The 12,628-nt window shown below is 36.1% G+C and overlaps 1 protein-coding gene across 1 annotated transcript in view; it reads left to right on the top strand.

The window, feature by feature from the left end:
* The window catches only part of SMAD4 (SMAD family member 4), a 37,012-nt gene that overhangs the window by 8,074 nt on the left and 16,310 nt on the right, over positions 1–12,628 (top strand). Inside the window, exons 5-7 of the mRNA XM_021686366.2 lie at positions 2,646–2,765; positions 2,860–2,976; positions 4,419–4,469. Of these exons, the coding sequence (XP_021542041.1) occupies positions 2,646–2,765; positions 2,860–2,976; positions 4,419–4,469 (288 nt within the window). The remainder of the gene's footprint in view (positions 1–2,645; positions 2,766–2,859; positions 2,977–4,418; positions 4,470–12,628) is intronic.

Here is a 12,628-nt window from a genome sequence, read left to right as displayed (position 1 = left end):
TTGGCAAGTGGAGTTGCCTTTTTTTTTTTAACTAATTACAGAGCAGGGTCTTGGCATGTGTATGGTGTTATTTGTACCTGGTTGCTAAGGAGATTGTACCTAAGCCACATCAGCAGCAGATTGTTGATAGATCTGGACTAATACTTTATTAGCAGCTACTAAAGGGAGCATTATTCTATTTACTTTAATATCAGATCAGATTCAAAATGGAAATTTGATCTTTGGAATAAATAGGGGACTGATTTCTCTAATTGAGTTTATAAGTATGGTATACCAAATATCCCCCCCTTTAATTCATTTCCCCTCTTCAAAGCAGTATATTTTGGATTTTCTGCATGAGATGACAGTCTCACCATAGACAACATATTCTAAGTGGAGTTTATAGGTTAAGCACATACTTTAGACCTGGACCCTCTTAATCACTTAGTGCTTCTGTTATCTGTCTACTCTTTATTAACCAATTTGGGAGTATAGTTGACAGAGTGGTCAGTGATGGAGAATAAAAGAAAGCACTTTATAGCCACCCAAGCATAGATTAGTGAGAGCGCAGCCACTTACTTACTTACTTCTATTGATATTATCTGGAGATTGAATTTGCATGCCTTTGTTGATGCTTGCTAAAATGACTTTGTTTTAAGTGTTCTATCCTCTGGATTCAAGTCCTATTGAAAACCAGAAAAAGTGGTATTAGTGAAATTCCAATAATTTTTCTTGGTAGTTTTTGGATGTATTTTTCTAATTGAAGAGATCATTATTTTTAGAATTTGTCACAAAATGTTCTTGTAGATCTCAAAATGTGTATTGATAGAATTAAAAGAAAGAAAAAAATTGGACTAAAACAGGAGTTGGAAGACTCTTTTGAAGGAGCTGGTATAGTTGTATTATTTAATTTCTTATATACTTGGAATTGTGTAATGGAAATATTCAGTACAGATAACCACAGTGGGCTACTTTATAGTCTGTGTTCAGTTTGCACTTGAATATCTTCAGGTTTTCTTTCTAAATATCTGTAATTAAAATAATCTCATTTTGCTTGTATAGTGACACTTTTTATAAGCTAGCTAAGAGTCTGTGGCATGCATAGTTGTTAAAGGCAAGAGTAAAAGTATAATTTTTTTTTTTTAAAGATTTTTTTAATTTATTTATTAGAGAGAGAGAGTACAAGTAGGCAGAGAGGCAGGCAGAGGGAGAGGGAGAAGCAGGCTTCCCGCTGAGCAGGGAGCCCGATGCGGGGCTCGATCCCAGGACCCTGGGATCAGGACCTGAGCCGAAGGCAGCCGCTTAACCGACTGAGCCACCCAGGCGCCCCAAGAGTAAAAGTATAATTGACATTTAAAGATAACTTGGAAAAAATTTGGGGGATGAGTAGGGAGGGAGGTTACTAAAAACATCTTTAAAAGTAAATAATTTGGAGATTATTGCAACAATCTCTAACTTTTGATTTTATAATCCTCACCTTAAGGAAATGTGATTTGCAGAGAGGAGAAAAGTGTTCCTTTTCCTTGATACTTTGAGCAATGGTGTCATTTCCTTTCTTCTATCTATACTCCCATTTAGATGAGAAAAGATTGAAGTGATGCCAGTTATAGATAACGGTTACGAAATTTCAGTGCTTCCCAAATGCGATAAACAATTGACTTAATGCTTGCTTGAAGAAATCAAGCTTTTTCCACTTAAAAAAAAAAAAAAAAGCCTTAAAAATATAGGTTGTTGGGGCACCTGGCTGGCTTGGTCGATGGAGCATGTGACTCTTGATCTCGGGGTCGTGGGTTTGAGCCCCACTTTAGGGGCAGAAATTACTTAAAAAAATAAAAAATAAAATAAAATCTTTTAAAAAAATGTAGGTCAGTAAGCAATATCATTGAATGGTTTTGAGTAGAATAGAAATCAGACAAATCTTACTCTTCCTGGTATATTACATATAGAAAGGGTAACTAATTTCCTCTCAGTTCGGGAAGATGGTAGTGTTCTTGGAAGGAAGTGATTTTTGGTTTTTAAAAGTACATGAAAAAATTTCAAAGTAGACTTATATTTTGTTGTTGTGGTTTTTGTTTATTGTTTTTTTTTTTTTTTTTTTTTTTTTTCTAGAAATTTTCTATTGTTTTAATAGTGGAGCTTGACCTTTTCTAAACTTCACTTTACCCATCACATTCCATTTAAAATATTTGCCTGCTCCGCTTTTCTTTTATCAAACTGTAGCATTTTGCTATTATCAGTACCAGTGCTAATAATAATGAATTTCCAGTTTTCAACATTTCCTTGAGTGTGGACTTCTGGAGTGCTAATCAGAAAGGTCCAGAGCTACATGGCATGCCCAGGGATGAGCTGATGTACTTCTGAAGTTATTATGATAAGCTAGACATGTAGTGGCATTTTGCTGGCATTTGAAGAATATTTATGAAGGAAAAATTCTCTAAAATTAGCTAGACATTACTTAAGGTAGAACAGTTTTGGACATTTTCAAGTTAAGGTTTGCCTTCATAGATGACTTTAGGGTTTATTACTTGATAGACCATAGATGAGTTCCATTTTTTGCCCATCTTTATAGTTGTGATTATCAGATATAATTGGTCCTTCATTTACTGTATGAAAACATAGGATTGCATCGATCAATGTACCGTATTAATGTCTTCTTGTTCCTCTAGGTCAGCCTGCCAGTATACTGGCGGGCAGCCATAGTGAAGGATTGTTGCAGATAGCTTCAGGGCCTCAGCCAGGACAGCAGCAGAATGGATTTACTGGTCAGCCAGCTACTTACCATCATAGTATGTACATGCTTTTTAAAATCTTTTAAGTAGTTGAGAAAAAATAGGCAGGCTTTCTAAAAGCAAATTAATCCATGTGGGCCTTAATTTTTAGACAGCACTACCACCTGGACTGGAAGTAGGAGCGCACCATACACACCTAATTTGCCTCACCACCAAAACGGCCATCTTCAGCACCACCCGCCTATGCCGCCCCATCCCGGACATTACTGTAAGCTCTCGTTTTTGTTGTAAGGGCCTTTTCTTTTTGAGAACTGGTTTTCTTTCTATTTTTTTTTTTTTTAATGTTTTTACATCTTTTATTCATCTTACAATTTAGTTTCATTAAATGATTACTGCTTTTCAGCATTTTTGGTAAACAGTATTATTTACTTTTTACAGTTTTGTTATCATACCTTTGTTTTAGAGGAGTGTTGTTTACTAAGTACATTTATTTCTCTGTTGCTGATGTTTCATTAACACCACATTGATTTCCATTCATTTGTTTGCTTTGTATATGTTCCTAGATCTCATGTATATCTGTATATCCACCCTAAGTGGGTTGAAACCCCTTGAGTGTCAAGATCTCAAGGTTTCCTCATCATACTATTCAGCATACTATAGACACTTAGATGTTGAATCTATCATTACTCTGTGCAGGCTTGATTGGGAGGGAGACTCTACTAATAATCATAGCTTGTAGTTTCAGGCAGAAGAGGAACATTGTTCATCTGGCTTAGTGAAGTCAAGAGCATAAATTTTTCTTATGTATTAAATTCCTTTTCCTCCATTATAAATTAATAGTACCAAAGAAAACTTGGAAGATACAGAGAAGTGTAAATAAGAAAATAAAAATTACCCAGAGTCCTCCTACCTAGAGATGTCTACTTCTAATATTTTGTCTTATTTTTTCTTCCAGTCATATAAATGGGGGCCTATACACTTGGGAGGGAAAGGATCATACTGTGTATATATTGTTGTATCCTTCTTATTTTCAGTTATGTTACTATTTTTCCATGTTTTAGAGAATATAATTTTTTATGGCTGCCTGGCCCAGCATAGTGGTTAAGGTGCTGAGTTTGGACCCTTAATTGGCTGTGTGACCATTGGCAAGTTACATAACTCCCACTAACTAAGCCTTAAGGCTAACAGTAGTATCCATCTCAAGGAATGTTGTAAGAAGTAAATGTAATAATTCTTGTGAAGTGGTTAGCACAATGTTTTAACACTTAATAATCTCTCAATTATCTTAGCTACTGTTCCATTATGTAAATATCCTTAATTTAATAAACCCTAAACACTTGTTTTGAGAATGGACCTAACAGTTTGAATTATTATCATATATTGCATTGTAAATTATACTCTTACATGTTAAATGAATAATTCATTTATAATTTACATTAAATTTTCCATGTACAATTATTGTAAATTGCTAGTAGCACTTGGCACATAGCATTAAAATGTTAGCTCTTAAATACCCACAAAAGTAACTCAAGAGTATTTGCTTATTATAAAGTAATCTAAACAAAGCTTTTACATTTTTAGACATTGCATAAGCTTGATCTAAACAACTCCTAAGGTACGGTAGTTATATTTAAGTAAGGTTTATTAAAAGTTTTAGCATTGGAAAACTTTTAATAAATAAAAATGGGATTTTTATTGTCTTTTCTTTAGGGCCAGTTCACAATGAGCTTGCATTCCAGCCTCCCATTTCCAATCATCCTGGTAAGTGTATTTCAACATTGATTCCCTATATTTAGATTTTCTTTATAGTAATTAAAACATACACACACACACACACAAACACACGTTTTAGTATAATTACAGAGTAACCTAACTTTTTAGATAAATATAATACTGCTTATCGCATTAGCTAATCAACAGTTTACGAGTAGCTGATATAGTCACACATAGGGTGTCCATATTTGATTCTTTTTAACTGTGTGAAAGAAAAGACAAGAACTGTTTTTTTCAGCTAAAATATGAAGTAACAAAATGCTGGTTTTAGCACTGAATACATAAATATGTAGCAGAAGAAAACTAGGTTTCAAAATAGAACAGCTGTAAAACTGTAGCTTAAAAAGCCAGGGAAGAATCTGAAGTAGATGCTGAAAATAAAAATAATTCACTGTGTCTGTTTTAGAAAATAGATTCAGGAATTTCTGGTTAATTGGAATTTTTAGAAACTTTTTGATTAGTCTTCAAAGCAGTAAATAACTAAATAGATTTCCTCAGTTCAGAGTTTGAATATATCTTTTTAAACTATAGAAGTAATAAAACAGAGAAAATTTCAATAAAATAAAATACTGAGGGCTTCTTAGCATTAACATAAGATTTTGATTTGTTTTCCTCTATCCCTTCGTATCTATTTTTCTTAGCTTAAAAAGTTGCAAATATTTAATTTCCACTCATCACTTAATTTTTCCCCTAATTAAAAATAATTTGTTTTATTATGAAGAATTTCAAACATATACCAAATATCAGACACCCCCCCCTGCCCCAATATACTCATCCCTCAGTTTCAGCTATTAACAGCTCTGGACCAGTCTTGTCTCATTCATACCCTCACTTATTATTTTGAAGGAAATCGTATAAAATTGTTTTGTATATAAATATATGAGCATATATTTCCAATAAAATTTTTTTTAAAACATAACTACAATAAGCATAATGATCAATTTAAAGGATAACTTACAGTTCTTCAAATAGATCTACATAATTTTCTTCAACAGTGTTCTGTTTGTTATTTTTTATTTTCTAATTTTTCTTTCGGATGTTAAAAAAACCCAAAACCATTGAGGGTAAGATTTTCAAGCTTGTAACTCTTCTCATATTTCAGTTTAAGAGATTTAAAGAGCTTCTGAATCAAAAAGCCGAATTGCTTTACAGTGATCGCATCAGAGTATGAGAGTTTTACCATGCTCACCAGATTAGGTGGATAGTTTGATAGACTTTTTGTTGATTTAGGAGGCAAATAATATTTGTTTTGATTAGAAGAAAAATGCTATGGGTGGGGCAGAAGTACTTTTTAACCGTACATAATTACTAGTTAAGTAATCCTCTTTAGTAGATTTTTCTATATGTTATTTGCGTATTTATTGTGGCTTTAAACATTTTTTGGAGTTAAGGAGCCTTGCCTTTTTATAAACATTTTTATTGAGAAGTATATGGAAAAGTACGTAAAACAACTATACGTGCAGTCTCATGAATAACATTGAAGCCAACACCTAGGTAACCACCCTTCAGATTGATAACTAAAATTTGCCACACCCCTAGAAAACTTCCTATCCTGTGCATTTTGTTTCAGTCAAAAACTTCTCCTCCCTACCAGAGAGCACTGTTCTTTTTTTTTTTTTTAAGGTTTTATTTATTTATTTGACAGAGACTCAGCGAGAGAAGGAACACAAGCAGGGGGAGTGGGAGAGGGAGAAGCAGGGAGCCTGATGCGGGGCTCGATCCCAGGACCCTGGGACCGTGACCTGAGCCGAAGGCAGACACTTAACGACGGAGCCACCCAGGTGCTCCTGTTCTGCTTTTTGTGGATACTATTTTTTTTTGCTCTTTGAAAGTGATGAATGCATCACGAGACAGTCTAGTTTAGTAGATTGGTTTTACTTGTTTTTGAAATCATATAAATAAAATCATTGTATCCAAATCTTAATTTGTTGTGAATAAACATACTGTGATAAGAGGGGAAAATCTAGAGCCTTAAGAATGAGAATTTTTTCTGGCTTCAAGGCAGCATCATTGAGAGTCAGTAGTGGTTCTTGGCACTTTGGGGGGCCTCAGTGTCCGTATGGCTTAGTGGAAGGTGGTCTGCGGGAGAGAGAATAACCAGAGCTCAGAAGAAAGACGTTCCCTGAATGAGATGGTGAGGTGAAGTTGGAAATGGTTATTTGGACTCAATTTGCATTCAGCAATTGCTTTTGGCTTCTTGATAGATTATTCATTCTTCTCATGGTAGAACTGATGTTGAGGTCTAACAGTTCCTGGTGGTTAGGAATAGCATTAACTAGTTATGAGGATACACATCTGGGACACCGCATATTGGCATTAAAGCTTTTGTCTATGAGTAGAATAGAAAGTGACTTAATGGTGAGAATGATCCTGAAAGGTCTCTGAGTGGTTGTGAGAAGGAATTAGCTCTGTGCATACACAGATGTTAGTGTGGAATCAGCTGGTTGGAACCCAGTTGGCTGTGAACTCTTTGGCTATGAATACTTACAGGCCCCAGAGGAGTTTTACCTCACAACTGTTTTCTTCATTTCTTCTCTTGTACTGTTTTATTTATTTATTTATTTATTTATTTATTTGACAGAGAGAGACACAGTGAAAGAGGGAACACAAGCAGGGGGAGAGGGAGAGGGAGAAGCAGACTCCCAGTTGAGCAGGGAGCCCGATGCGGGGCTCGATCCCGGGACTCCGGGATCATGACCTGAGCCGAAGGCAGACGCTTAACGACTGAGCCACCCAGGCGCCCCTCTTCTCTTGTACTGTTAAGAGAATATTTTAGGGGTGCCTGGGTGGCTCAGTTGGTTAAGCGACTGCCTTCGGCTCAGGTCATGATCCCGGAGTCCCGGGATCGAGTCCCGCATCGGGCTCCCTGCTCAGCGGGGAGCCTGCTTCTCCCTCTGACCCTCCCCGCTCTCATGTGCTCTCTCATTCTCTCTCTCTCAAATAAATAAATAAAATCTTTAAAAAAAAAAAAAAAATTTTAACTGGTCTCCCTATTGGGAGAGCTTGTAGGCATAGTTAAATCTCTGTTATTACTCAGTATTTCTTTTCAAATTTGAATCTAATTATTTCTCAGCTAAAGAACTTGCATCGTTTTCCCTACTTATTGCTTGGCCAAAAGGTCTAAATTCCTTAGCTGGGCAGAATATAGTGTCTGATCCTGGTCCCTGCGTACTTTCCTAGCCTTGTCTGTTTATGCTTTAACCTGAACCACATACTCAAGCTTGCTCAGCTATATCATTCCTCTATGCTTTTTTAACACATGCAGAAAAATCTCTGTGTGATAGGTCTTGTACTCTATATTAGTTACTTGTTGTTCTGTAATAGAGTATTTCCCAAACTTAGCTGATTAAACCAGTAATAACAATTCTTTATCTTACTTAGTTTCTGTAGGTCAGGGATCTGGGAATGGCTTGGTTGGTTTGCTCTGGATTTAGAGTCGCATGAGGTTGCAGTCAAGATGTTGGCTTGGGCTGCTATCATCTGATGGATTTTCTGGGGTGGGAGGATTCACTTTCGGGGTGGTTTACCCACATAGCTGGTAAATTGTTATTGTCGGCAGAAAGGTCAGTTTCTCTCTGTGTGGACCTCTCTGTAGAGCTTCTTGAGTGTCTTCACATGATAGCTAACTTCCCCCAGAGTAAGTGATCAAGAGAAGGCAGGACAGAGCCTTGGGGTCTTTTAAGACTTAGCCTCAAAAGTCACATCATAATTTCAGTAAGATATTATTTTGTGGGGAGGGGACGACACAAGGATGTGAATATCAGAAGGTGAGAATCATTAGGGGCCATCTTGGTGCCCACCCATGTACTCCTAAGGTCCTAAATGTGGCAAACTCTGTTTAACATCTACCTGGAGTATACCACTGTTGGGAAACCTTTCCTAATCCCTGCGTCCCCTGCTGTCTAGTACCTTTAATTCTTTTTTTTTTTTTTAAGATTTTATTTATTTATTTGACAGAGAAAGTGAGAGAACCCAAGCAAGGGGAGCAGCAGAAGAGGGAGAGGGAGAAGCACGCTCCCCGCTGAGCAGGGAGCCAGATGTGGGGCTCTATCCCAGGACCCTGGGATCATGTCCTGAGCCGAACCAACTGAGCCACCCAGTCACCCCTCTAGTACTTTTAAATCTATTTAAATTACAGTTGTTAGTTTACAGCTCTGCAATCCTGTTTCATAAATGAATAGAAAACAAAGTTAATATTTGTTTTAGGTGTCTGGTTAATGCAGCCCCTTAAGGTCCGATTAAGAAATGCTAAAATATTCTACCACAGACTTAGGGCCATTTAGATAGGAAATAAGCCTATACCTCTGAATATGTAAAATATTTGAAATAATGATATATCATCAATATATAGTGAACCTATTTTGAGAAATGATTTTTGAAGACCGTTACATAGATGTTTTCAGAAATAGAGGTAATATAAATTGTAGAAAATGAAAATAATTATTATTGGTCATTACCTTGGTGTTAAGGATTTCAGATAGGCCTTATACTTGGTGATTTTTATGCTTTGATTTTGATAACTAAGTTGAAAAAAATTTTTGGAAAAGGTTAGTCATTTTATTTCCTTTTTATGGACTCTGTTTTTGCTTTTTCTTAAAGCTGAGATATATTCATTGAATTAAATATTGATTACAAATTAAAGAGTTTCCTCAGTGTCTTTGAGGTTGTTTTGGTAATTCACAAATGGGTTCAAAATCCACAGATTTCTAAATTCAGGTTGTATTCTAGTACTTAGGAACTATCTACTATTCAAGAGAGTGCCTTTATGTGTTGATAAAAGATTCTCATAGGTCATCTTATTCAGATCTAAATAATAAAAGAAATAATTCATAATGAGTCTCTTGGGCACTTTAACGAAGTTTTTAACTTTTTGAATGACTTTATTTCAGAAATTGAAGAGAATGCCTTGGAGACTATATTTTTCAGTGTAATTGTGCTTTATAATACATTTCCCCATTATAAAGAAGTATTTAGCTAAGTTCTTAAATTGTAAAAAAAAAAAAAAAAAAAATCATGTTGTTAACTCAGCCTTTTAAAAACCTTTTCTCTGGCCAGTGATGAGCAGTCCATAGGCTTCATGAGATCAGCTCAACTTCACTAATTCAGCAACAAGAAGCTAAAAATATCAACATCAGCAAGCACATAACAGTCCCACTCCCTTTCATATGAATTAGGACATTAAGAAAGCTCTCTCCTGAACTGAGTAATTTCATCCTCCTGTTAATACTGGTTTTGAGAAGCTGCAGGCTTGTCGCTTAATATGGCATTTGGTCCTTGGAGCAAAAGAGCAAAGAGAGATCTAGAAAATCTTAATGAGTGTTTCCTATTAACCTTCTCCTGTTTAAAAAAAAAAAAAAAAGGTTCTTCCAGGCTGTTTAGCAAATTGAGAGTGGAGTAGAGGTTTTTCACATGGTATATTGTATCCCTGGACTGCCAAGTTTTCTGGAACCCACTTAGATTACTTCTAGTTCTCTGTCTTCACAGATAGTAACCCCCTTCCTCTTGCTTTCTTAGGCCTTAACAATCTCTTAACAGTTGGTGGTTTTTTCATCCCTGGTCTGTGGTGCAATTCTGATGCCAATTTCTGTTAACTTCAAGTTTCTTAAAACTCTTCTTCCCAGTACTAGCAGGTCAGCTCATTCAGAGATGCAGCTTTATGTAACCATCATTGTTGTATTGTGTCTGAGATATTAGGCAAACACACAAAAACCCCTTTGGTGACTGGAAAATAATAAAATAAGGTTTAAGTGCAGTTGCAGATGTTATAATTCATGATGATTAAAAGTATATTTTTTCTTATTTAAATGTAGAGGTTATACAACTCTCTTTTTCACTCCTGAATTGACTCTCGTGGAAAGAGGTTGCTCACCATGGCACTTTACTTCTGGATAATGTTACTCAGTGTGAACTAGGAAATGCATGTACTTGGACCTTATTTTTTACTCAGCATTATAAACATTCATGACTTCAGGGCATTGTTTTTAACAGAATTTACTGCTTGGATTATTTAAAGACCCTTTTAAATGCTATTACTGTTTTTTGCTTCTAGAACATTGGGTAATTGTTATCTTGTCTTAGACAACCTCTTTTTTTAAAATATTTTATTTATTTATTTGATAGAGACACAGCGAGAGAGGGAACACAAGCAGGGGGAGTGGGAGAGGGAGAAGCAGGCTTCCCGCGGAGCAAGGAGCCCGATGTGGGGCTCGATCCCAGGACCCTGGGATCATGACCTGAGCCGAAGGCAGACGCTTAACGACAGCCACCCAAGCGCCCCCTTAGACAACCTCTTTAGTTTTAGCTTTTACTAATATAAATATATCTGCCAGTTTGCTGAAGCTTTTTGTTCATAGCATAATGTGCTGTCTTTAATATAGAATAACTTCATAAATATTTCAAAACTGTTTTTTTAAGAAGGGACTTCAGTATATCACTACTTTTTCATGTTTTAATGATAACCAAAAATATTTAAAGAAATGTTAAGTATTTGTGATTAGTTGATTTGATCTGTGTGGCAAAACATTTGAATTGCTCAGTTTTTGAATCACCATCTTCATGTGGTTTGTTTTATTAATTCTTCATTGAAAAAATACTTTCTTACTTGACAACATTTTGAAAAGCAATTAAATACATAGATTTTACAAGATTTTTTAAAAAGATTTTATTTATTTGAGAGAGAGAGAGAAACACAAGCGGGAGGAGGGGCAGAAGGAGAGGGACAGCAGACTCCCTCCTGAGCAGGGAGCCAGAAAGCAGGGCTTCATCCCAGGACCCTAAGATCATGACCGGAGAGTCAGACACTTAACTGACTGAACCACCCAGGCGCCCCAGATTTTACAAGATTTTTTTTTTTTTTTTAAGATTTTATTTATTTATTTGTCAGAGAGAGAGAGAGCACAAGCAGGGAGAGTGGTAGGCAGAGGGAGAAGCAGGCTCCCTGCTGAGCAAGGAGCCTGAAGTGGGACTTGATTCCAGGACCCTGGGATCATGACCTAGCCGAAGGCAGAGCTTAACTGACTGAGCCACCCAGGCATCCCTACAAGATTTTTAAAATATATTTTAAGTATCAGTCATACTTCATTTTAAGATATTTTGGGAGTTTGAAAAGATCTATTTTTTTGTCATCCTAAGTATCTACAGATTGTTGAAAGTTTTATTGCTGCAAATTCTAGTTTAATCAGAGTTCATAAAGGGCACATTGAGAAGCAGATAAATTGATCTATCAGCAGAAAACTTTTTTTTTAAAGATTTTATTTATTTATTTGACAGAGAGAGACACAGCGAGAGAGGGAACACAAGCAGGGAGAGTGGGAGAGGGAGAAGCAGGCTTCCCGCGGAGCAGGGAGCCCGATGCAGGGCTCGATCCCAGGACCCTGGGATCATGACCTGAGTGGAAGGCAGATGCTTAATGACTGAGCCACCCAGGCGCCCCATCAGCAGAAAACTTTATTCTCTAATAAGTGGCACTGGCCTTTCCCCCCCTTAAATATGTCAAATCCATTTTTACTTGGCCTTTGCATTTACTTTCTTCTTGAAATGTTCTGTTCACGGTCTTTACATAAATACATGGTCTTTCAAATTTCACCTTTTCAGATACGATGTACCCCTGCCATCTAGTATGAAGGATTCTTTCCAGTCATTTTCTATCCCACACCCTATTTTATTTTCTTCACAGTGTTTATCATTACTGGAGTCATCTTATTCATTTATTTCCTTATTTGTCTGCCTCTGCATCTCCATGAGAATAGGGACAATAGCTATCTTATTTACTGCTGTGTATGCTGTGCCTAGAATAATTCCTAGATACTCTATATATATCTGTTAAATTAGTTAAAAAAGGAAAATCAAATAATTTCCATGTATGTTATCTCTGTGTAATAATAGTTTTATTCAAACAAAAATTAGAAATATTTGATCAAGTATATTTGCAAACCACACCAAATAGTGCCTTTTTTCCCCCCCAATCATTTAAGGTTATTTTAAGTCATTTGTTGTTGTTCAAATGAATACACTAAATACATTTGCAAAGTTAAAATTGTAGTAGTTAACATGAATTGACTTCACTAAAAATACAGATGGGACAAAGGACCTTTCACCCAAGAGACAGTTGAGAATTCCTGCTCACAGCCACTGTATAATGGAGTGTA

This window comes from Neomonachus schauinslandi, chromosome 14 (assembly GCF_002201575.2).
Source record: "Neomonachus schauinslandi chromosome 14, ASM220157v2, whole genome shotgun sequence".
Lineage (NCBI taxonomy): Eukaryota > Metazoa > Chordata > Mammalia > Carnivora > Phocidae > Neomonachus > Neomonachus schauinslandi.
This window is presented reverse-complemented; position numbering and strand designations above follow the sequence as displayed.